Source organism: Fringilla coelebs (assembly GCF_963513975.1).
Source record: "Fringilla coelebs genome assembly, chromosome: 7".
NCBI classification, from domain to species: Eukaryota; Metazoa; Chordata; class Aves; order Passeriformes; family Fringillidae; genus Fringilla; species Fringilla coelebs.
Genome location: NC_140035.1, coordinates 21069735 through 21095871, shown reverse-complemented (window position 1 = coordinate 21095871; position 26137 = coordinate 21069735). Strand labels below are relative to the sequence as shown.

Sequence of the window (26137 nt, the reverse complement as noted above, 5' to 3'; positions counted from 1 at the left end):
AGTTAATGGATGTGGGCATTAATGAATAGTTATATCTGCTGAGTTCACTTATGCTGCTTATGTGATTTTTGTATTTCACTGTAACAATAATAAAGCAGAGATAATTAGTGTTAGTCCAGTAGGGCACTAGACTGAGGTAACTTACTGGGCTGTTTCTTGCTTGTCTGCCTCAGACTAACTCAGGAAAAGAAAGCTGTAGTCACAAAGATAGGCTACTGAATTGTAATTTAAATGTCCTAATTTCTCTGTATAGTCTTGATTTTGTTCTTCATCTTTATGTAATACGTTCTGTGGTAATTTTCTACTTGTTTGGATTAGTAGATGTAATCCATCTGTGCACACAGAATGTTTATAAACAGTGAATTCTCTCTAAATTGGACTCTTGTCTAGCCTCAAGATTTTGTCTTTCAAAATCTAAAGCATTTGGGTTTTTATTTTCCATATGTTACACTTAGTCTTCACAGAACTGCAGTCATTGTTGGGAGATGGGGAAAAGAAAAAAGGGGTGACTTTGTCTTAACTGAAATAATGTGTGACAGGACGAAGTGATCTTGCCTTGGTGCCTGCAGGGAGCCAGGAGAGGGACAGGGCTGGGCTGGCAGTTGCTGTCTGTGCCACTGAGCTGGCACTGCTCTGCTGCAGCCAGACTGACTCTATTGCCAGGGGCATTGTGGTGTGAGTTAGTTCTACTGATCTGCCATTGGAGGAGAAGTTGGGATCTTCAGGTTCTGTTTGTTGCTTGAAGATCCAGTCCTCTCTCCAAAAGAGAAGAGCCTCAGCTTCGTTGGGACTGCTGTGCTGTCACTTGTTAGCCCATGCTGAAAGCTGACTGGTATTAATTGGAAGTGTAAATGTTTGTAAATGAATTCACATAGGCAAAAATTTAGAGACAGTTATCTTCAGGTAAATCTATTAAGGTGCACTGGCAGAACTTGTAACCTGTGCTTTTTTTCTTTCTGCAGCAGTGGGATGTATGTGACTGTTGACAATAAATAAGTTGAATGATATAGACTGTACACAGAAGGTGGGCTCTAAGAACTTACAGTAAAAGCTTTTATGTTGTTGCCAAATTATATAGATGATTGCTTTGAGCTTTAGTGTTACTACTCTGTGCTTTTTGGTGTGAATGAAACTGGATACTAAAAAAAAGAAATCTTAATATATTAAACACAATTCTGAATGCTTGTGATTTTCAGGTAATTGTTTATATTATGTTGCTAACTTAATGTATATATTTAAACTACTTATTTGTTTGTTATAAATTTCATGCAATATTCAGTGAAAACTCATGTTACATTGTGCCCATGTGTAGTTTTCTCAGAAAGGAGATGGTTGACTTCTAATTTTGTTGTCCTCCTACCTCTGTTACCTCAGTACAGATACTTTCAATCAAGGTTTTTCAGACTGATGATTGGATTAGTTCCAGTTTAGGAACTGGAAAGAGAGTATTTTCTGTAGACCGATTCACTTCAGCAGGAGCTAAAGCAGAAAGGTGTATTTCTCCCCACCTATCTATGAATAATAAGTAGGTAGCAGGTCTGCTAATTCTGTAATGGAAAAGAGATGTTTTTCATCTCAACAAGTAGCTCCTGACATGAGAGTTGCTCTGTTAACTGCAATTAATATTTTATGGGACACTGTGTTTTTAGGAGTGATAGGTATCTCAAAAAAAGAACTGTGTGTATAGTGCGTCTGAAGAAACGTTAGTAACTTCATAAAAGCTTTAATGAAGCTATTTTCTTGTGTATTTTTTGTTCTAAATTTAAAGTGCTGCTTAATCACCTTAAACTTAGAACTACTTTTTTTCTAGTGTAAGTATGTCAAACTCATGTAATGTGAGCAGTGATTTGTGTTCTAACCCACAAATAGCTTGAAAGCCTCTGGGTGTATGTGCCCACCACTCTTAGGCCATAGGTCCCCTAGCCTGTTGCCACAGTTGTGGTGTGCTGTGCCTGACCAGGAGATGTGCCTCAAGTGACACTGGAGTCCAGCCTCAAAATGATTTTCACCAAGGTACTAGAGGAAACTGCAATTTCCTCTTTATTTTGTTTATTTTGTGCCCCAACAGTCTCCTCACTGCCATTATTTGCATTTTTTTCTACTTTAAGTTACATGACTACTAAAAGAAGTACTCAGGAAGAAGCACTGTAAGCCTAAGGTAATTAACTACAGCCTAACTGTAAGTAATTACACCCAACGACTGCTTTGGCTGATAGGAATCAGCCTGTCTGAAAATCTTAATGAAAAAGTGAAATTGAAATCTTACCTTTCTTCTTCCTCCCTTGCTTAAAATCAGATGTGATTATAAGCAAGAGTGAGTCGAGAGAAGGGGTCTATAAAACTGCTTTAAAAATTGTCAGTATTTGTTTCATTCCTGGTTTGCACCTGTGAGTTGCCTTGCACACATGTTCACAAACACAAAGCTTATTGCAACCACAAATGTTTCTATTCCACCTAGACTATTTCTAATCTATTTTGGATGTCTTTTTCAAACTTAAATTTTTAAGCAATTTTGGTTATCTCAAAGGAAGATAATATCTAAATTGCAACTAGGTATTCACACCCCTCTTCAACTCCAGCACTGTCCATTATACTTCAGGATCTCTGTTTTTTTTGTCAGCAGATTGCTTTGATTTGTTCTGTTGCATTGCAGAGTGATAAAATTCATTCATTTAGATCTTTACTGCTCAAATGATGATTACTGAACTAAATCTGAGTAAATCCCATTGCTGTCTAGATCAGGAAAGTCTTCTGCAATATTAAATGAAAGTTCCCTTGAACTCATTATAGGAGATATAGGAGATCATACTCAGATACATGATAAAGATTTAAAGTCAAAATTATGTAAACAGTTGCTGGAAAGCATTTTATAGAAACCAGATCAGCAGTGGGACTTTGAGGGACAGCATGTGGGACTTAGGCTATGTTTAAGAAGAGCATGGAATGGAGACCACCTGTAGTTTCAAAGTGAGAGATCAATAACTTAGCAGGCTGCAAGTCTTGTAAGCATCTGTAAAAGAATCCCATTTTTTAACAGAAAATTGCTGGAAATTGGTAACTATATCCTGTTGTTAGTGTTCTTTTTCCTTAGGTGTTACTGACTTTGCCTGCTCTTCAGTTTGTTCTGAGCCTGTGTGAACCAGCTGGGCTGTGAGGTGTGTTCTAGCATTGCTTGTTTGTCAGCAGTGAATGAAAATTCCTAAGTAATGGTGACTTGAGCCATCTTTTCTGCCTGATGAGAGAAGGCAAAGTGTAGTTAGTTGTATTTTGTTGGTGTAATAACTTACTGAATAGTTTGAGAATTCAGGTGTTTGGCATGTATTGGACACAGAGCATGTGTTGTAATCCACATTGAGTCTCTTACGTCTTATAATTCATATAAGCACAATTTAATTAGCAGATTTTTCACTTCTGGTTCATGTGCCATTGGGTTCAAGTCTTGTTTGTCAGTACCATGAATAAAATGCTATTAATGAAATCATTCTTGCATAGAAATGACCAGGGTTCATCTGCAGTACCTAGTTCTTTGGAAACAGATTCCTTTAACTGCCCAGTGAGAGGTTTTGCTTACATTGGTCAAAACTGCTTGCAAGATTGATTGTGGGAGCTGTAACAGTCTCTTGGAAGAGGGAGTTCCAAACTGTTCTGTTTGGAAATGAGCCAAAAATAGCAGTGAGGACAGACTGAGAGTTGAATGGCTTTCAAAGAGATTGTCAGAATATACATGTCCTCTTTCTGTGTTGGTGCTTTTACTTCAGGTCATTTGTGAATGGTAACAGATGACTCTTACTTAACTTGTATGAATTTTCAGGAAGGAAGAATTTCTCTTTTCTGCAAAATATGTAACCCTATGGATGCATAAGCCTTTTATTCCTGAAAATGCCCTAACCACCAGACTGCAAAACTGTACTTTGTCTGGCCCAGTGAGTCTTGTGCTCTTTACTTTGTGGTTGATCATACAGTGAAGATGGTACACTTACACAAACTCAATGCTAATGTTTTTCAAAGTGAGGTAAAAAATCCCTGCTCAAGAATTAAACCTGTGGTTAAAATATAGCAATACTTCTGGATTTGGTGTTCTGTTTCATATTATAAATCCTTGTGACATGCTTTATGCTAGATTGGTGTAGCACTGATTTGTACAAATGATCAGTTGATGCCACCTGTTCCTGATGATCATTTGAGGCTCAGTGACATTATGCTAATGCTGACTAACGAATCTTAAGAAATGGAAATTAATTTGTTTAGAGGAGCAGGAAAAAAAGCAAAATGCAGTTAAGTCTTCAATAAACCATATACAAGATAAACGGTACTTTCCCCTCGTTCTGTGCAGTGTTCTCTGTTCATTTAGTTTCATAATGTTGACTCTTTGTCCTTCAGAGTACAGGCAAGTGTGGCTAGCTTGTGCCTTTTTCTGTTTTTCTGTGTGTCCATCTTTCTATGAGGAGACAGAGATTTAGACCCGGCAAGGTGTCTGCCAATGGGAACAGTTTTAATTTCTTGGAATGTGAGCTTTGTGGTACCCAAAGTGAAGGTGAGAAAGCCGGAAACCCAAACACTTCAAAGGTCTCTTGCTTGCATTACTCAGCTGTGAAAGAAATGTGCTGGGGTTTTCTTTCCATTGTGTAGCAAATGAGGTTGATTCTGGTGATAGAGTGGCCATCTACATATGAAAGTATCTGTCTTGCCCTAATGTAGCATCTTTGTAGTGAAAGTGTGAACTGTTCTGATGGCTGGCCAGGAGGTTAATCCTACCAGAACGGTGAGAGGGGAGCAAAGAACATTTCTTACGCCACCTTTGTTTTCCTTAAAACACAGTTTAAAATGACAATGGAGAAGTGCTTTAAAGAGTGGCCTTTTTCTGTCTTGCTGCTGAGTAGTTAAGTGTCAAAAAGCAAGGACTGGGAAGTTGCCTGCAGTTTCTTCTTAAGCACGTTAAGTTCTTGTATCAGGCAAAAGGAGTTACTGGGTTAATGCATTAATATTTACTGGCTTCTGTCTTCAGAATATGAGTTACTCTTCCTAGTGCCTTAAATAAGGATTTGTTCTGAGTTTGCATATTGGTAGTTAGAAAAATATAGCAGGACAAAAATGTGAAATTTGCAAAATTGGTTTTCTTCAGACTGTACTTATATTCATGTGCTTTTGACTGCATTCCACAGCATTAACTTGCAGCACACAATATCTGTGTTCCCAAGGATGAGCCCTTCTTTTCATGGGCCTAGTGGAATTTAAAGTTACTATGATGTTACCTGAATGTAAGTAACATACTGTATTGTGTTACATAATTGTCTCTTTCTAAGTACATCACAAAGATATTAATTGCATGGAGGATGTCACTGAGTTCCTAATGTATACAGGTTCCTAATGTATGACAGGTTTAGTGACACTTTGAACTTCACCTTAGTAAACAAAAAGATTTTGTCCTGATCTTGTATTGTGAAATTATTTTACTTGAAATAATTTTTTTTTCTTTGGAAGTGTTAGAACAAGGTAGAAAACAAAACTTTAGGTTACCACTCTTCCAGAAATAATTGATGTTCCATACTCAAACAGATTCTAGTGTATCATATCTCCCCAAATTAGAGAGTTAATTTCAAGTGAGGGAGCACATCTGCTGATTTTTTTGCAGTCAAATGAAAGTGGGAAAGCACCAAAGGAAAAAAAGTTGGAATTGTGTTTTGTTCTACGTAAGTCAGTTGCTCAGAGCATTGACAATGTTCCATAGATTTTTGTAACTACATTTTTTCTGTCTGGGCTATAGCTGCCGTACCAGGCACTGTGATGAGACAGGTGGTTTTCCTGCCGGTGGAGTTTCCTGCTGTTACAGATTTGACAGCAGTCATGTTGTCAGATATTCAGTATTTGAAAACACGTATTTATCAGCAAGTTGTCACACTAATAAAAATAAAGCTCAGTTTGGGCTGTGAACAGTAAAGATTTCAGAAGTGTAATACTGCCTGGAAGATTACTGGCTAGGTTATCCCTAGCCCTCATTTCCACCTTTGTGGTTGTGTCTGTCTGTGGGCAGCGCTGCAAAGGTAGGTCTTTGGAAAAGGCATCTTAAGGTGGACCACAGATTTTTTACCTTTGGATTTGAATCTCATGTTGAGAACACTCACCATAGAACAAGGGGAGGGCTTTCCAGATCAGCTCTTTTCATCCATGCTGCCTCGGGGCAGTCACACCCCTCTCCTTGGGGCTGTGTGGGTTTGGGAATTTGCTGCTGTACTTACTGCCAGTAAAATGGTGAGCTGCTGTGTTTGTCCTAGCATAGTGCTAATGAAATATGATGGTGATGAAGTCTTTGATGGGAATGAAGTACTCTTCCACCTATTTATTTTGGAGCCATCAAGCTGGAGGTCTTGAGACTGTGGTGTGCAGTTTCTGGTCTTTTGCAAATGGGGGATTTGCAGCCTTTCACTGTGGCACTCTGACACTGTTCATGATGATGGTATTAGTTGCATAGAGCATATGAAGGTTCTTTTAGTCAACACCTTACCACAAAGTTTTAGTGGTTTCTTGGGGTTTTTTCCTGATTCAGCTGGATTTGGAGATGTAATTTGGTTTAGAGTGTACATGAAAAATTTAATGCCCATTATATTATTTGTTCATTTTTTAACAAGTTGAGAATTTGTGGAGGATAGAAGTTTTGCAGTTTATAAGTTTCCCATAACTTTAAAAGCTTCTTTCTGGTTTTTGTCAGCAAATTTGAACTTAATGACTATTCTGTTGTTGCTGTATAAAATGTCATGTGAACATGTCTGCTTAACCCTTTGTTGTTCACTATGGTAGAAAACATCACAGCTGTTTATATTATAATGCCATCTTAACTAACCTGCTTTTTTCCAAATTGTTTGCATTACCCTGGTCACTGCTAATTTTAATCAGCACTGTATTAAAAAAAAGTGCTCTTCTGAGAAAGTTGCATAACCTGCAGAACGAAATGGTAACCTTGGAGGTGTGCATTAGAAGGGTGCAATGGCCTTTTGTGTCTTATCTCTCTGGTCCTGTGAAAACTGTGCATTACACATGACATATTTATGCCTCAGCCTTCCAGGCCTGCTTGATTATTGTATAGTTGTCTGTATGATTCCACGCTTCAAAACTAGCTTACTTCATTTTACATAAATATTTAGAGAGAACTTAGAGAATGAATGTTTTACATGGGATGGGGGGAATTTTGTCTAGTGCATTCCACACTGTGATGTTAAACTCGTTGCAGCAAAGAAGTGTTGGATTTTCATGTTCTGAATTTATTTCTGTGCCAGAAACGTTGGCTAATATGCTTTAGTAATGGAACTTCTAACTTCTATATTTCAGCAAAATTCCAGCATTTCTGAATGTGGTGGATATTGCTGGCCTTGTGAAAGGAGCCCACACTGGACAAGGCTTAGGAAATTCCTTCTTGTCTCACATTAACGCCTGTGATGGGATCTTTCATCTGATGCGTATGTAAACTTACTTATCTGTTTTCTCTAGCTTAAGGACCGCACTCTTGTACTGTAATTAATAACTGTGGAGCAAATATCTATTGCAATTCAACTTCTGCCATTCAATTCAAAGCCATCAGGTTTTTCCAGCCAAGACAATCGTCATCCTCTGCTATGTAACAGGTACGCCTTTCTTCTTTAGCCTTGTACTGAAGACTTAAAAAGAAACTGGGTTTTTGGAAATCAGCAGTAAGGATGCGTCATTTTCTTTTGCCTGAAGTGCATGTCAGTTTGTCTAATTTCATGAAGAAGGAAAAGTGGAATGTGTTAATAAACGACAGAAATGGAAGTAGAAATCTACTGTTTTTGTAAATCCTTAAACTTTTCAGATCCGGAGAGGATGAAGTTTCTTTGTTGCCTTTTACCAGGGTTTGGTCCAAGTTCTTGATGAACCTTTATCTTTGGGAACCAGTGTCCTGAACCCAACTGTCAGTTTTCAGCCTGGTGGGTGGACACTGGACGCTGAATCTCTGCAGTCATGAGGGAAAGTGACTCATGAAGAACCCAGGCAGGCTGCTCCTGTTCAAGGATAATAGACAGGGGACTGGAGGGTGAGACTTGTATGCCAGCAAGCTGGAAAGGAGGTGTTGTTGAAGGTGAAAAGAAGCGAAGAATTATAAAATGTTGGTAGGAAGAGCTGTAACAGGAAGTGATCTGGGAATTGTGCGTTTTCAAAGCATGAAAAATTTAGCGTTTGGTTTCATTTTGATTTGATCTGGAACCCATTTTCACCTTTGAGCACTGAAAGTGTTGCTCCTTGCCTTTGTGCTGTTGTGGCACACACTACTGCTGCCTGTGGTAATGGCCAGCATGGGAAGCAGAGTCCTTCAGAGAATTGATCTTTTTCTTTTTGATGGATGCCAGGCAGGAAGTCAGAAGCAGGTCATTGTGGATCTGTGCTGTACACTTCAAGCGCTGCATGCCTGAGTATATTGAAGAAAGGCTTGTTAGGCTTTGACTAAGCTTGGTTCATTTGGTAATTTTGCAGAAAGCAGTTTGAGAATTAACCAAGTTGTATTAATTAAGGTAAGAAAGCGGCTTGATAGGAATGGAGTTGTGTATGGTGACGCAAACTTGGGTAGCTCAGCAAAGGTATTTTATAGTTCTAGGTTGCAGGGTTTTCTTTATTTCCTGTTTTCTTTATTTATTGAGGATATGTTAAACTTAATTTTCTTTAGGACAGAATGTGTATTTGTTGTTTTTTAGCTGCCATGACAGAATACACTGTTGTTACCTCTTTGTGTTTTGAGATGTTTTTTGGAGAAGGCTCTTGCCTGTCAGTTAATCTACCATAGGGTACACAGGTAAGCTCTTACATGGCATGAAGCTGAGGAGAAATTCTGTTTCCAGCTAGCTAATTCTCTACTTTCTTTACTTCACTTAAAAAGAGATAATAATACCCCCATCTTGAAATGGCTGTGAATTTTCAGTCTTCAAATTTCCATGTCCTTGTTAGACTGTTAGTTTTCTTGAGATACATGGTTTTCATTTAATCAATAAAAGCATTGTTTATGTGTCTAAGGTATATTTATTGTATGTAAAGAAACAGGCAACATGTGGCAGCCACACATGGCAGGGTAACAGGACAAGTAAAAGGAGAGGTAAATTTGTGTTGAGCACCACTCAAATGATAAGTGACAGTACAAAGTAGTTTCTCTTAGCTCAGCAAATGAGAATTAAATTTTCCCCTGCAGAATAGAGCAATCCATTCTTGGGTTTTCATACTTTCTGTAGGTATTTTTTTTTCTGTAAAAGTACACAAACTGAAAATGCTTTACTGATATTTATACTAAACCAGTTGCTCTCCATACACTTAAAAAGAAAACTTTCAGATGTTATCCCAGTTTCTTAGGGGTAGGGGCATAATTTACTTTCGGTCACACCCAGTTCTGAAAACTTCAGATATACTTGCTTACTTATTTGCTGGCTGAGTGAATGGGGGATTTAATTTTGAAATGGTTGTCTGTCCTGGATAGTGGTGTTTGCAGTCCCACAGTAACCTGACACGTGCTTTAAGGTACAGCTTTGTTCATCTTCACGTTTCATGGTTTAATTTGGAACATTTCTGACAGTTCTGTTCTCCATGTTTCAGGTGTACTGCAGTTTTGACTGAAGCAGCAGTGTTTTGTGTGGTGACAGAAGGCAGGCTGTTTGAAGGCTATCATAGCATTTCTTCCCCTGTTTAATGGCTTTAACCACCTTTCAACTTTTATGGCAGATCGGTCGCAAGTACTTGTAGAAAATTACTTTCTTTGTACGGTGAACTATTAATGGCAATTTTGTTACAAGTGTAGATTTACAAATTATGCTTAAACAATGCTTCAGTAAGGAAAAGGGTAGATATCAGTATTTAGTCACCACTACATCTCTGTCAAATTTTGAACGTAGTGGGTGTTAAATAGCCAGAGCTCTTCATGTTTTTGAATTTCTCTTCCCACTGATATTCTGCAGCCCTAGTTTTCTAGAAAATATGTTTCACATTTTTCTCTTATTTTTAGTTTCTTTAATGAAATCCAGTCTTTCTCTTCAAAGGTACAGAAAATGAGAGGAAGCTTGTCTGTAAAAGTACTTTGCTATCAAATGCTCCTTTTCAATTAAAAAAAAACATTAGAGTTGGATGCCTAATGTTTAAAGTAGGGCAGGCAACATTGGGTTTTGTGGAAGAACCTGAGAGGTCACCGGTGGCATCCCCTGGTGTGCCAGTCCTGCAGAGGATCCTGTGAGCTGCCTGCAGTGACCCGGTGCTGGAGCAGTGCAGGCTCTTAGGGCTGGGAAGCTCCTGCTTTGCTCCTCTGCAAGTGCTCTGACTTCACAGCAGAAGAGCTCCAGCTGCCTTTTAGCAGCAGGATGGAGAATTTGGTAACTGATAATCCGTGAAATCTTGTTCTTTGTGATAGGAGTGAAAGAGCTGTGAAGCTGGGTAAACATCCCCTGCGGTCTTACGGAAGTGACTGGTGTGACCAATGCGAGTGGGTTCCTAGAAAGCTTTAATTGCTTTTACTCCAGTTTTATGTTTGTTAAAACTGGAAATGTTTAGTCCACCCCCTGGTTCTGCCTCCTTCGGGGTTTTAGATAACTTCTAAAGCTATTTGTCGTTACTTAAAGCTTTGATAGCTATGAATCATGTCAGTTGAGCGTAGTTTATTCTTACTTGAAAAAATCACTTATCAAAACTGGGTTTGACAATATTTTAGCTGATTTTTGCTCAGAATTTAAAATCAAGTTGACTTAACTTTATTTTTTTACCATCATGAAGCTTGATGGTAACCTTTAGTAATACTGCTAGTGTTTTGATTTGCCCACAAAAATACAAGTGATGATAAAGTTATTTAACTGAATAAGATGCATCCTTTTTTTCACTGATTTTTTTGACTTCCTATAAAAATGTGTGTATTTTCTATATGGAGATGCTAATCATCTGTAGCTTTTATATGCTTAATGCATGATGCATTTTTCCCCTGTGTTCTCTAACAAAAAAACCATACACGCTGATTGCTACTGCTGGAATCCAACTGCTACTGAGAGGAGGCTTGTGAGGATATCACTTGGCCACACTCCACTGCACTAATATTTCAGTGAACAAAGTATGACTTACATCTCATCCTTTCAGCATGTGTGTGCTGTGCTTTGGGAATCACAGTGGCTCAGTTTATGCAGCTGTAGCTTGACTCTGTCACGTCTAATATCTGAAGCTGTTTTTTCATCTTTGTAAAATGTCAAAATTCACCTTGAAATTATGTTAACATACCTGTCTTAAAGTGGCATTGTCTCTAACATATTTTGGTTCAGTTTTTTGAAGATGCTTTGGTTTTGTTTTATATTACTAAGTACAATTGACACCTGTTAAAAAAGTGTTGCCTGTTTACAAATACAAATCGTTCACTGCTAAGCTACCAAAGTTTAAAAATAGTCCGCACATATCAAACTTGTTAGTGTTACACTATCAAGATGTATTGATGTATGCTATTGAGTAGATGATAGTTCCAATTGAAATTTTCTTATTTATTTTTAGAGCAACTGAATTAAAGTTTAATAAAATATTTGCAAAAGCTCATAGTTCAGCTAAACTTTCAGTTGGCTTTCAGTAACTTCTCCATATTAAATCCAGAAATTGGGAAAGCTTTCAAATTAAACTGGCAGTTGTGTCTTTGTATTAATCTAGTGCTTGTGGGTTTTTTCTTTGTAGATTTTTTTGGTTAAATATTGTACAGTGTTTTGATTTTGAAAAAAGACTTCACATAGGAAATTTTTTTAATCACAGAGTTATGAAAATGGCATTCCTTTACTCCTTTCAGCAAAATTATCCCTAAAATTGCAATAATTTATATTTGCAAGACTGGTTTTGCATTGCGTGATGCAATTTGCAAATTTCAGTACAAGAACATGGGAAGAGACTTGGAATGAAGGCTGATACTTAAGAGCGGTTGTTTGTAGAAGGATCTGAAGAGCAGGAAAGAGCCTTGTGTGTGCTTTGGATACTAGTACGTTATTGTCCAAAATGTTGATAGTGGAATTAAAGGACCAAGATGGGATTCTTGTCAATCTTCTCTCATGCAGTTTACTTTAAAACCCTACACCTGCAAGAGAGAGGGAGACATTTTGTACACCAGCATCCTGTTTGATAGATCAGTGCCAGTGCAGGATCAGCTAGCTTAATTTGGCTGGCTGTGGAAAGCTATTAACTAATCAGATTTTTCACTTAGGCAAGAAGATAATTAGGAAGGGTAGTAACCTCTTACGCTGAAAAATTGCAGATCTGTTGTCATCCTTGAACCTAATGTTAGTGTGTGTGAGATGCAGGAAATCACATTATAAAATCACCCCAATATCCTGTTACATTGCTGGTGTTTCTTTTCTTTTGCTGTGTGTACATGAACAAAATTTGTGGGTTTGTACTTCAGAGCTGTTCACAGTATTCTGTTTGTAGCTTCATCTCCAGCAGAGGAGTGAATTTGTTTTCCTGGGCATGCGGGTGCAGACTGTGGAACAGGTGCTGGAAAATTGTCATCACTGTAGTGAGTTAGCCTTTGTCTTTATTGAACAGTAAATTACATTGTCAGACTAAATGAAGCTGATACCTGAGCTTTAATCTGGGTTCTTCTAAGGCTAGGTGGTTACACTATAAAGCACAAATAAACTCAGCTAAGTGTTAAAATAGGTTTCATTTAAAAATTTCTCACAAGTAGTTGTTCTGAGAGCTGAACATGCCTCCCCAAATATATGGATAATAGGAGCAAAAATTGATATGTATCATATTCATGATAATTAAACATCTCTCAAGGATGCACTTTACTTCCTCAGATAGAGAGAGCTATGAATGTTCAAACATTATATTATTAATCAAACAGTCCAAAATTTGTTTTATGTTGAGGTTGCCTCTTGATGTCACAAATTGAATTTTGATTGTATTGTACCTAGGAGGTTTCAGTCTCAAATATTGTAAAGTCTGTAATTTTATTTAATTACTTATTCTCATTGAGAAGGAAAATTACTGTTCTTGTCTAGCCTTTATCATAGCTTGATAATGCTAGATTTGTTAGTATCACGCTGACTGAAGTGACAGTGGGCTTTGGAACCCACTTTATCATTCATCTTTAGCATAATATCCTATGCCTCTTTATGTCCAGCTTCTTTTTTGTATCAGAACAGATGAAAACAAAATTTCCTGTCTAAAGGCCACCACCCTTCCTAGAGTAGCAGCATCTAATGCCATTCTATTTATAGATGGAACTTGTTAAGTTTCCTCAGCAGGGACTTAAAGCTATGACCTCGCAGGCCAGAAACAGGAGAGCTACCTACTGAGCTACAAGGGCAATCTCTCAATTCTAAAGAATACATAGAAAATTTCTAATATACTGTACTGTGACTCATAAAGTACTTGACCAGTAAACCCTCCCTCCCCTGAGAATAAAGACCAGGCAGGCTATCTTTACTGAGTCATTGCTATTATTTGACCTACGACTACTTTTATTACAGTTCTGTGTGTGTGATTTGGGAGTGTGTAATTGCTATTTAGGCAATGCAGATGAGTTATTCCTCTGTAATACTTCAGAGAAATTGTCAATGTGCGATGGAGTTGGGGTGTTCAGGTGACTGTTCGTGAATAACATATTTACCTGTTTGAGTGGGTGTCTTTGCTGATGGTGTAGAGTATACTGACTTCTTAAAAACAGTGATAGTTTAATAATTTATTAAATTTTTTTTTTTGCTCTTTCATTGACTTTCTTGAAATCTTGAAGAGAAAAGTACTGCAGATGGATTTGGGGTTTTTCCCTAATGTTTCTGTTTCTAATATGAAATGTTTGCCTGTTTTCCTTTGGTCAGAGAAAGGCTACCTCAGAAAAGGTGAAGTAACTGTTCTTTGGAAAAAGATAAGTGGTTAAGTGTTTTCACTTTAATTAGCTGCCTGATTGTATCAGAAAAGTGGGTAGGCTGTAAACTGAGAATATTGTAGCATCCCTTTCAGAAAGTTGCTTTTGAGAAAGTGTTGGGGGTTTTTTTGATGCTTTTGAGAAGGTGGTGTTGTTTTGTTTTTTTTTGTTTTGTTTTTTAATGCAGGGTTTAAAGGAAAACTTGAATTAGGGAGGTTCTTGAAGCACTTGTGTTTCTCAGTTGAATTGTAGACGGCTATGCTTCCTGGCACAGCTGAGGGCATGGGCTGCCCTGTGTTTGTGAATGGCAGCAGTTTGCTGTTGCTGCTTGGAGGCTCTTTGTCACTATCCCTCCTTGCTTTGGAGTTAAATATGCAAGTGAGTCAATCCCAAATGAGCTGAAGTGATAATTTCCAAGGCTTATGTGCCTTCAGTATTAAAATAGACAAGGACCACTTTACATATCTGATTGCTGTGTACTGAACAGTGGACTAACTACTGCAAATGAAGACCAGGAGGAGCCTGGCTTTGGTTTCTTATTCTGGCTGTAAGTTACTTATCCTTTACAAACCAAACAAAGCTTCTGGGTTAGTTAAGATATGCTGCTGTAAGATTTAATTAATATATACTTCCTTTTTGTTCTGTGTCAAACAAATTTGTCTGAGATCCTTGAGTTGTCAGTTTAGAGTTCCTTTGTCTTTGCTTATGAGAGTTTATGAGACTGTTTAATAAACTGACAGAAAAAGCTCTGGTTCAGTTTCCTTTCAGAATTGCTATTTATGAAAGCTGCCTGGTTTCTACAACAGCCAAAATGCCACTTTCAGAAAAAAAGGTGTTTGTCTCTTTCCAAGTCATAGGTTGTGCCAGACTTGTACACTGGATGGGAAGGTCTTCTGCGAGTTGAAGCAGCTCCATACTCTTAACACCTTTTCTCACGGATATGCTGCCACTTTCTTCTGTGCTGTTGGAACTGATTTTGAAACCTTGAAGTAAAAGGGGGTCTGGGTCTTAAAAATAACCATATTCTTCTTGCTGGGTTATTTTAAAAATAGGTAATTTCTCTAATCAGATTCAATATGTAATACAGCAAACAGTCATGCTGTTCTAGCTGAGGGAGCATTAAGCTGAGATTGGTAAGATGAAAAATGTTTGTAAAAAGGCAGCCGTAGGAAATATGCCAGTTGCATCCTTTTTTTTTTTTTCTTTTTTGTTTTCTTCTAAGTTTACAAGATGTAGGGATGTTTTCTTCTAAACCTTGAATGTTGTCCACTGGAGTCTGAAGAAATCTGACTTTCTTATGACTGTTATTTATGACTGTTATTTATGCTGAGATGTTATTGAGATACAGGGTTTGGTTGCAGATGTGCCTTTGTGCTCTTGTAATACTGAAGTATTGATGTGGAAATCTGCTGACTTCTTTTGGGGAGCCTTCAACAAAGATAGTTGGTATGTTTTCAATATGCTTTCCAGCCTTTCTCTTCTGTTCTGATGAAGTCCAGCTTCACTTTGGGTGAAGATGAAGTTTTGCTTTTCTACTTGGGTTTACAATGACTTATATATTAGTCAGTTATCAATGGCATCTCAGCAGAAATTCTTACGGCCTGTTTTTTTCTCTGTTTGGAACTTGTCACTCTTGTATTTGCTTCGCACAGTGTACAAAGTGTATTTCAGGGTGAATTTTTATCCTGTGGAAAACAGAATTAGCAATGGGCTGGATTTAAATGCTGGATGTTTATCAGCAGTAGTTGCAAGAGCTGCTTTGGAGACTATTGCTTTAGTTTTGATTCCGGGGGTCTGTAGCCTCAGACAACACCCTGGAGCCTCTGTGCCTGGAGACAATTAACAAAATACCAAGCCAAACATTTATTCGTTTTTGTGAAATACCTCAGAAATGCTACTTTCGGTACTTATTTTAGGTTTTGCAGTTAAAGTGAAGCTTCATCTGTTGTTGATAAAATAGCAAGAAGATTCTTCAGAACGTCAGTGTTTCTCATTTGGTATGTAATTAAATTTCTGTGTATTCAAGTAATACATGATTAATTTGTTTTCTTTAAAGTTAGTTTAAAAGACTTGCTTTACAGAATCAAACAACATCCCTTTTTCCTTCTCTCTGCCTTCTTCATTCCACCTTCCATCATATTGGTTTTTCTCCTTATATGGATGATGGCAGAAGCTTCTGTACCTCAAACTCGCTTTACTAGTTAAACTTTTAAAATATGTTAGAGCATAGGTTTGCATTTCAGTACTAGCCTAGATGGCTGTTACTGAGGTAACAGTTCCTTGACACTTCCTGCATATTTTTATGCTCCCCGCTTTGGTAATTTGATGTGAAAATTATCTCAAAGCTAAATAGCTATAGGAATGGGAGGTTGAGTGTGTGAAAGAGTTGCAAATGGGGGGAAATGTAGAAGTACAGGAATGTATGCTACCTGAGAAGGATTGCTTGCTTTCAGACAAAATATGTAAAGAAGTGGAGGGAATCCAAAAGTTGGCCAGTTTAAGACTCTGGGTTGGGTTCTCTGAAGTATCAAAAAGCAGAAAAATTAATCCAATGAACATCACCATAGAAATTTTGTGTGTGTAGTGCACATGATAAGAAATACTGATGTCATATTTTTAAATTGTTAGGGATAGCATGATGAAACTGCCATGCAGAGGAAAGAGTCTAATATGTTGTATGTGAGTTTAATCTATCCAAACCAGCAAACAGTAAAATGTTTTAATCATAAGCAGATGATTATTTCATAGCTTAATTACAAGGCAGAATATAAAGATTGTTTTGGTATTCTTACTGCATTTTTGTCTTCTCAACTTACCTTCCGGTTTTTAAAAAATGTAACAAAATCAGCAAATACTGCTCTAGGTTATTTTATTTTAATTCTGTTTTTTAAATCTGAATCTGTCTTTTGTTTTGAAGTTCTTTGCACTTAAATGCAAATGTAAATGAAGTATGTTCCTTCATTCTGTGCAGCATAGCACAGAATGATTTTTTTAAATAACTCTCTGTGTGCTTAAAGAAAACAAAACTGTTCACTGGACTGTGCAATATTTAGGAAAAAAACATGTTTTTTCTATAATGCCAGTCTTGGCCCAAAACTGCATTAAGCAACAACTGAAATGCATCACTTTCAGTTGGCTTTAAGACCTGAAAATACACTTCCAGAAATTTCCTTTCAAGGGTATCACAACATTCAGCTATTATTTGAGATGGATATAGAAAAGACAGCAAGAAAATATAATTTATTTTATCTTAAAGTGATTTAATTTATATATCTTAAGCTATTATTTAAATATTGAGTGCTTTGTGCAATTACAAAATGTTGTCAGTGTAGGCAGACCTCAGGTCAGTGGGATCCAGAACCTTACCTCAGTTTCTGCTTTTAGCAAAATAATAGATCATTTTCCCTGAGCAATGGTTCATCTTTGTAGTTAATATTATGAGCTTTAATTTGTAGAGATTGTTTAGTCATTATTATAAAACTTATTATAAAATTTTTGATAGTGAAGAGTTAAAAAGCTCTTAGTGTTTTCTTTTTATAAGCCACCTGTTGCCTTAGATGCATAAGTATATGAATTCGAACAAAGTGCTCATCACTTGTCAGCCATCAGTGGCAGCATAAAAATTACTTGTGGTGCTTGCTTTGCAAGAAGTTCTTTTGTGTTTGTGACATCAGCTTTGTTTTATACAATTAAAGTATTACACGCTAGAATAATCTAAATTGCAACCACTAAATGGTGATGTAGTTCTTTTTTCATAGAGCTGAATTTGTTTACTGGTTGTATACAGCTATTGACTACTGTTTAACATGACATGTCCCTTTTGCCTAGAACAGTCTTTGGAAAAGGTGGTTTTTTGTGTCCTGTTCTTGTCTCCCACCCCCTCCATTCCTCCTCCCTTCACCATTATGGAGAGCATTTCTCATACTTTTTTTAACAAGTAGATAAAAATACATGTTAGGCTTCAGGGTTTCTTTTTTTTCAGCTAGCAAATTAATGGCACATGATGATATTGGAACAGAGAAAAAAGCCTTGCAGTGAAGTGATCTGGACTGCAGGAGATGTTTTGTTCCATATGAACACGTTTTGACGTGAACAGGAATAGTTTTTGTTTGCACGGTTTAAAATAAAACCCACAAGCAAACCACGCTTTTCTGATTCTGACCCTACTGTACTAATGACTGTACAGAGACCGACTGGATGGCTTTCTCTGTTGGAAAGACCTAATCTGTGATGTTCTGTTCCTCTGTTATTGCTGTATTTTTCTTTTATTTACGTATCTTCCCATTTCACAGTGAATGGGAAGCATTTGCATGTGACTTGGCCATGATTTCTTAAAGTTGTTCTCCTTGTATTAAAACAGATATTCAGTGCTATAGAAATTTGTGAAATATCTGCTGTCCCCTTCTCAAATCACATTGTATTGGATAAAATGTGGTTTTTGTGGACAATTCTACCAAGTGGGTGAAGGTAGTAGTTTTTGTATGTTAGCTGAATATGCAGTAGGCCCCACAACCTTAGGAAAGGCATAACATCTCTTCAGAATTTCTGTATACTGAAGTCATGAGGAATAGTTCCCATTTGAAGAAATGAGGCTCTAACTAAGCTACTTTATTGCTGATTTTTGTATTCAATTGCTTTGTTTTTGGAAGGAATGTGACTACTGTGTAATTCCATATTTGTGTGCAGGACTTACTGGGTCTACTGAATCTGTGATAAAATCTCTGTGGCTGCATACTAGTCCTGGAGCATTCAAGGATTCCTTCAGCAGTCATCTCTTCTCCTTGGGCCCGAAGGCTGAGACAGGAGTACATAAATTCAACTTCCCTATTCTTGCACACTCGTCTAGTAACTTGCCCTTCTGAGGAATAATCCAAGTTAGAGATTTAGATAGAAATAAAGTTAAAAGTAGCTTACAGTCAGATAATGACTACAGCACTGTTCCAACAATAATCCTGTGGGGATGGGATATGAAAAGAAATATAAATGCAAGGTAAAGACCATGCAAAACAGTATTAAAAAATACAGCTCTCATTTAGTCTCTTTCTATACAGTGGCTTTAATAAGAATGTGATTATTTTTAAACTGATAAGCCACTAACAACATTCACTTTATTAAGATATTTCCATTTTATTATTCCAGCATAATTCCAAGCTGCTAACTGGCTAATTATTAATTCATGCTCTCATCCTTTCACATGTTTTCCTGTTGTCATTTTCCCTAAATTGTGTATGTAAGCAAGTAGGGAGAGAGAACAAAAGTGACCTTTTAAAGTACTTCTATATTTTTTCCAATGGTGTAGTTCTTCTATTTAGTCATACTGTGTGATTCAAATTCCACTAATTGCAGTCAAGTTCTGCTCAGTATGAATAAAGATGGCTTGGTCTGAACCTTAACTAATCAGTATATATTTATAGAAAACAAAAATAAACATCTTCCTTTCTTTTGTATTGATTACTTTTGCAGGCTCACATTAAGGTGACTGTGTCATTTAGAGTGAATAATTTAGCATGTGAGTTAATTGATCGTTTACAAATTCCCATTCTTCCTGTGAAGATAAAGATTGTTTCCTTCTAGTTGATTTGTCCCACACTGAAATAACAACACTCATACGCTTGTTTAAATTTAATTTTCCCCCTCTCTATATGGATCTACCATGAGTGGTTTTAGGTATTAGTGGCTGCAGTTGCACTCTTAAGTAAATAATTGGAGGGGGTGGGTCATTGCATATATGTTTTTCCCTTATGGAGAAGTATCCCACACTGGTAGGTGCAGTGTGAATAGGCCTAGCAGAGCAGAGGTACTGCCAGCTCAGTTGGCTGCTCAGCTCTTCAGTTGTCTTGCTGACTTAACCTCAGCAGAGTTTCAGTTACTAAGAGAAGATAAAACCATTCCGAATTATTTAATAATTTGCTTTTAACGAAGCCCCCTATTTAAAAAAAAAGTGTTAGGTGTTATTAAATTTTCATTTTTCTCCTATATGGTTAGTGTAATTTTGCCATGCTAAAGTAGTTTGACTACCTCATTTGAGCATTGTTGTTGAATAATATGATGGACTAGACACTTGTAAAGGTAATTTACATCATAATTCTGATTATCCCAACCAGCCAGCATTTTGGGCAAGAATTTTGCAGTTTTTCCTAGTCTTGCTGTGGGTGGAAAGGTGCAGCTTGCTGGTCAGTGAATTAAGGGAGCCAGTGGAGTCCAGGAGAGTGGTGTATCCGAGTGGTGTGTGGATGTGTCCAGTGTGCTTCCCACACTGGTGCCCTGTGGATGTGTGTGGATTCCCTGAGCATGGAGATGAGCTGATGGCTACAGACTCTATCTTCCTGTGTGCCCTGCTCTTGGCCCTCACTGGGCAGGCTGGGCAACTTCCTTGGTATCAGCTGTGAGCACGTGGGGCTGGATTTGGGAGAGGGGTCATGGGCTTCTCAGGAAGCGATGCTGGGACGCAGGGCTGGCAGGCACTGCCTGCCTGGAACGTGCCCTCACTGTCACTGTATGGACAGCTTGGTGCAGAACCCCAGCATTTCCAGCTTGTGTGCTGCAGTCATAGCAGAAGTCCCTTCATGTGTCCCATAAGCAACATCCAAATTCCCTCCCTGCTGGAGAGAAATGCTGCTTTTGTCAGCTAAAAACATCAAGTCAAGCTTTTCTCTCATCTCTTTTCTGTTTGTGGATTTTTTTTTTCCCAGAATGCCTCTGCATGTTTGCTGATTTGAGGTTTTTTTCCCTTCCCACTTTTGTTTTCTTGCTGTATAACAGCATGGTTATGTTGGTTAACAGGATTTTGTACACCAGTGGTGCTATTTACTAGAATGTTGTTAATTTATTGTATTAGAGCAGTGAAAATATGAGAAACAATAATTTGTTCACCATCTCAGAGAACTGAAAGCTTTTTCACTGGAAAGATCAAGTCAAATATCTCTAAAACCACTGCAGCTATAGGAGAATTGTTTTAAGTTGAAACCTTAAATTTGCTGAAATTTGATAAGTTAGTACAAAGCAGTTTCAAATCTCAACCATAAAATCACTGTGAAGTTACTTTTTTTTTTCTGTTTTAAACTTTATCTTGGTGAACAAATAACGTTCTTTGTTTCAGAGCATCTGTAATTATATGGAAGTGCATTAATTCTGAATTATACAAGCGCTGCATAGAAATCATTCCACGGAACTAGGCTGAAATATTCAGCATTTTTGAGAAGAAAGAACTTTTTGGAAATTGTTGGTAAGGGAAAATACTACTTGTATTTAAATACAGTTTGAATTTTTGAGGCAGTTTGAATTCATAAATCAGTATCATATGCCACCAGTTTTCATGTCTTGATGGAGTGAGTAGGTGGTGGGTAAGCTGGGCTGGCCGTAGGGGGGAGAAGGGCAGATGGAGCTGCACCGAGACCAAGGCTGTGCTCCTGTGGAATGCAGACAGGGTCTAACTGCCTCTCCTAGGAGGAAGGAATATTGTAATATTATCAGCAATGTTGTATTGAAAATTGAAAACAAGTAACTGAAAGCACATTGTGAAGAAACAGATGATTTAAATGATTCGGAGAACATTTCTAATGTTAGTAATCAGCAAACCACAGAGAAATTTGCTTGTGATCAGGGTTCTGATTTTTCACCAAAATGGAAAGTCTAGTCAAGAGTAATCCATCTTTTGTTCACTTAACATGTTTTTTCTTAGCTATACTGCCTGCCAATTTACTTAAAGAAAAAGATTTTATATGCATATGTACTATTAAATAAATGTCAGAATGGAAACTTAACAGCTTTATAGCTTTTTGGAAGTTTCCTTCTTCTACAGTAGCATATCATAAAATTTAGAAAATTTTTATAGTCAAATTGTTTGAAAAATAAGAATTCAGTTAGTGTTGGCTAGCTGAAAAACAAAATGCATCCTGTTTTCATAGCATTGCAACAAACAGCTCTGCTTTCTTAGAATTTGTTTGTTTGAGAAAAGTCTGTTATTGATTTGTTGTGTGTTTCTTCTAAACTTTTTGAAGTTTAAGCTTATTTTCAAAAGATCTGAAATAAGGTTTTCCTGGCATATCAAAAGAAAGTAGTAACACTTTAATTCTGTGTCATGTGATATAGGTAAGTTTTTATTGTAATCCCTGATCTAATTTAGGTTAGAACATTACATTACGTAAAAAGTACATACAGTATTCTGTATCAAGGTTGTTACAAAAAGAGAAAAATTAAACAGTGAACTGTCTTTTTATAACAAACTCATTTGGAATCATAAGGTTACTTCAAAATAGGATGTAAATCTTGAGGAATGTTCTTTTCTGTCAGATTCTCCTCCTTGAGCCAGCAGGGGCGTGAAGTCTGCTAGAACAGTTGTGGTCTCTGGCTTGCTCCTGTCAGCTCTGTCCTGTGGGCAAAGGGTGAGCAGGCTGTGAGTGAAACTGCATGAAGGGATGGCGGGACTTGACTTGCTGGTCTGGGGGTCATCTGCAGCAGCAGTGTTAGAGGCATTGATGTAAATGTTTGAATATTGCATGTGCCTTTTGCATATCCTTTGACATTTGGGGACTTTTGTCATCTTTAATATATGAAGTATTGTGGCTCAACATCTTCTGAGAGTCTACTAGTTTTAGGAACCCTAAAATAATTGTGTCTTTTTTTATAATAACGATAGCCTCTTCAGGATAGATGTGGTCCAAGACAAATGCTGCATGTTGGTTTTTGGGGAAAAATTGCAAGGAACCTTCCTACAATAATTGGATGAAAGTTTTTTTTATAGATTTAAGGGCATCTGATGGATGACAACTTGCTTCAGAGACTTCAAAAATTGCCAGAAGCATAACCGCCAGTATGATCCTTTTCTTTTGAAGAGTTTCTTTGAGTGTTTTGAGATGGAGAGAATCTTCATTCTGTCTTAAGAATGACTTTTAGGTTTATTTTATCAGGAAAATAAGACTATGGTCAAACCAAACCTTGAACAAATGATGTTTTGTTCTGGAATTAGCAGTCAGCATTGTCTGTTTCAGTGTTTTCTGAAAGCGTCTCACTGCCCATGAGTTTGACTGTTTGTGTCACAGCCTGTTGAAGAAGTTGTGGTAGCAGTGATGTTTAAAAAGGCAGGACTCAAGTGAAGGATGATAACATTAGTATTTATTTTTCTTTCTGGATTGTTTGAATGTAAAATATTTGTTTTATCAGAGAGGAAATGTTTTAAGATACATGTTTCCTCATGCTAGAAGGCAATTTGAGGCGGCCTGCTTGATACAGGCTTTCTTTTGCTGTGTGATATAGATGTCCACACTGATATTCTTGTGTAGAGAATTTTGAGAATTTGGATGTACCTTTGTGTAAGCACATCTGTTGGATTTTAAAATTTAAAGAAACCCTGCAAGGGTGTGCATAGAACTGCCAACTTACAGTGCCTAGGAAATGAAGGCAATAGTGCTGAGAAAGGCAGTCTGCCCTCCCTTTGGTGTTGGCCATGTTTTTGCCTGTGCCCTGTACCTGGATGTAAGTACAAAATTAGCTGTGGTTGTGTGCCAGACTTTATGGAAGGCCTGATGTCCTTTACTACTAACCAGCTACTCCTTTGGAGCCGTAATCCTTGTGTTTGCCCATCTAGTCGTCATGGAACTGTGCAGAAAGGTAATACACCTGCATATGCACTGTGTTTGGAAAGCTTAGAAAACATGGCAGGTGACACAAAATAATTGCTGACATTGAAAAATTCTGTTGAGTGATGAAAATATGTCAGAACAGATAAGACTAAATGGAAACTGTTAAATAATGGGGAAAAATATTTTCATACCAAAGTGTTGGTCTCCACAGAGACTGCTTGCTAGAGCTGATTGTGCATTCAGTTTTACCTCCTAAGCATTTTTAGGTATTACTTTTAATACAGACATCTGTCTGTATTAACGTATGATGTAAGAAGTAGAAGGTGGGTTTAAAAATAGCCTATAGAGGTAAAATCCTGTTACTGTTTTAAAGTGGTAATTTAATAGCAAAGCAGAAAATAACTATCTAACAAAGTCTGCTGCTGTACTGGCGTTGCAAACCAGTGTGTACAAACCAGTGTGTTCAGAACGGCACAGAGGCCGTCTGGCAACCATCCCCAAACTCCAGCCCAGGGTGCCTGTCATTGTCACAGCCTGAGACAGCCTTTGCTGCTTGTCCCTAGCTGCAGTTCAGGTGCTGTGGTGATGCCAAAATACTTCATTGGCCATGAAAATAGTGAGACTGTGTTATTTCTTCAACTCTGCATGAATGAGGATAATGTAGAGGTTGGACATGTTTATGGATGATGAGCTGTCCTTAGGGATGTATGTGAATGGTCCTTACCCTACAAGAACCATGTGGTGCAAGGGTAGTCCCTAAATGGCTTACCTAATCATGCAGAACCTGCACTGACATTTTTAATTCATGAATTAAAAGTGGTTTCACTTCAAATTCTCAAGTTGAAGTTTTCAGTGTTTCAAACAAAAAGGTTCATTACAGACTTTTCCTCGTGCTACAGTATTTTATATAATCTTTGTCTTTTTCTAGCATTAAGAAAAATGTTTCTGTAATGTTAATTAGCTAGTAACTGCTGTTTTCAGTGTGCTTTAATTACTGTATGTTGCTTGATTATATGTTATGAAATAAACTTAAGGTTATTCTAGATTGTTAAACGGTGAGCTAATATATAACTACTGTGCTTAAGATGAGGTTTTTCAGGTATGGTGGTGGTAATATTGGGAAGGGGAAATGCTGGAAGTGCAGCTCTCATTCTTAGAGACATATCAAGACAGCTTTTAGAATTGCCTCCTAGATTTTGAAATTAATATTTATGAGAAATATCTGGTAAAATACCATGAAAATACTTTAAAACGTGCATAATCATGGAATAGATTGTAAAGATGTAACTCTAGGATGATTTGCCTATGTGTTACTAATAGGTATCCTTTGCTGGCAGTCTAATTGTACAATGCAAGATAGTTCTAATTTACTATTACTAAAAATTTTTTTAAATGCTCCTGCAAGTTACATTTAGCAATAGCTACACTGCAAAATTACATGTATGTATGTGGTTCTGTCTACACATGTAGGTTTTGTTGCAGTGACAGTTGTACTTTTTAATTAGCAAGGTGTTTAACTTGGTGGTCATGGACAGTTGTATTTTCAATTTTAGCTGGACCAAATGCTGAATGAAGGGTTGTACATGGTGGGTATATTATGTTTGGTAAACAGACAAAAAGAAATAAGCTAAGCTTTATAGATGACTTAAAACATCTGATAACAAAGATGTTTGATTGCCTTCCACATAGAAATAAAAAAGTTGAAAATTTTCTTGAGCAAAAATTATGAGTATTGTAAAACCTATCCTGTAACTGCTCTGTCTCTTTAAAACGATATTTGCAGTAGTAACTGATCTAGCATTGAAAACCACTAAGAATTTTAATATTGTTCATATGTAATTGCTGTAATCTCTGGTCTTTGCAGGAGATGTTACTTAACATACTCAAGGTTTTTTCCCATGATGTTTCTTTCTCAGATTGCCAGAATAAGGTCTGTGTTTATTTCAGTCAATTGTACATAGAAATAAACAGTTTACATTTTTAGTTGATGCATAACATTTTTATTTGCTTTACTCTATCTTAAATTTTAGCTTGATCCTTAGTTAAATTTTGTGGTTATGTTCAGATACTTCCCCTCAGATCTCCAAGTAGTACATGTAAGCAGCTCTGTAGCTCTGATCTCGGGCTGCTTTGCAAACAGTGAAAAATATATGAACATAAATCCTCTATTATGCCAATTTATTCCCCCAAAGATTTTCACCATCATTTCTTTTACAGTAGTTTTTCAAAATTACTTCACCAATATTTTAACTCTCAGTAAGCTACCACTCAATAAATCATATATTCAAGATCTTTTAGTTTTATGGGTTATTTTTATAAGTTCCTAATTTTTAAAGAGTTTTTCTTTGAAGTAGTGTAAGTGTGTGGCTCAGCAGTGCCGATACCTAGGAGAATAAGGTCAGTGAAGGGGGAGGGGGTTGTTCTTTTCTCTCTAGGCTAATAAAATGTGGCATTTTAAGTGCTGTGGATAGGGTCTCAATTGTGGCCACTCTCTCAGTTAAGTAAGTACTTAGGAACTCTGAATATGCATTTTTTTCATTCAAAGAAAGTGAAGCAATTAAGTGTTCCTTCCTCTACAAATGTTACAAAATATAGCATATATGTTAATTTCCCTATTTGTGGATACTGGGGCCTGGGTGCAGGTGGGTGCCTTCTCTTGTTCCTTTTAAGTTTCAGGCATTTAATTGCAGTT

General features: G+C 37.2%; 1 protein-coding gene across 2 annotated transcripts in view; it reads left to right on the top strand.

Annotated features, from left to right (window-relative positions):
* OLA1 (Obg like ATPase 1) overlaps window positions 1–26137 on the top strand; it is an 89414-nt gene that overhangs the window by 3710 nt on the left and 59567 nt on the right. The window contains exon 4 of one of the 2 annotated variants that reach the window (XM_084209018.1): window positions 7324–7451. The exons of the other annotated variant lie outside the window; for it this stretch is intronic. Within the exon in view, the coding sequence (XP_084065144.1) occupies window positions 7324–7451 (128 nt within the window). The remainder of the gene's footprint in view (window positions 1–7323; window positions 7452–26137) is intronic. 2 annotated transcript variants of the gene reach the window in all.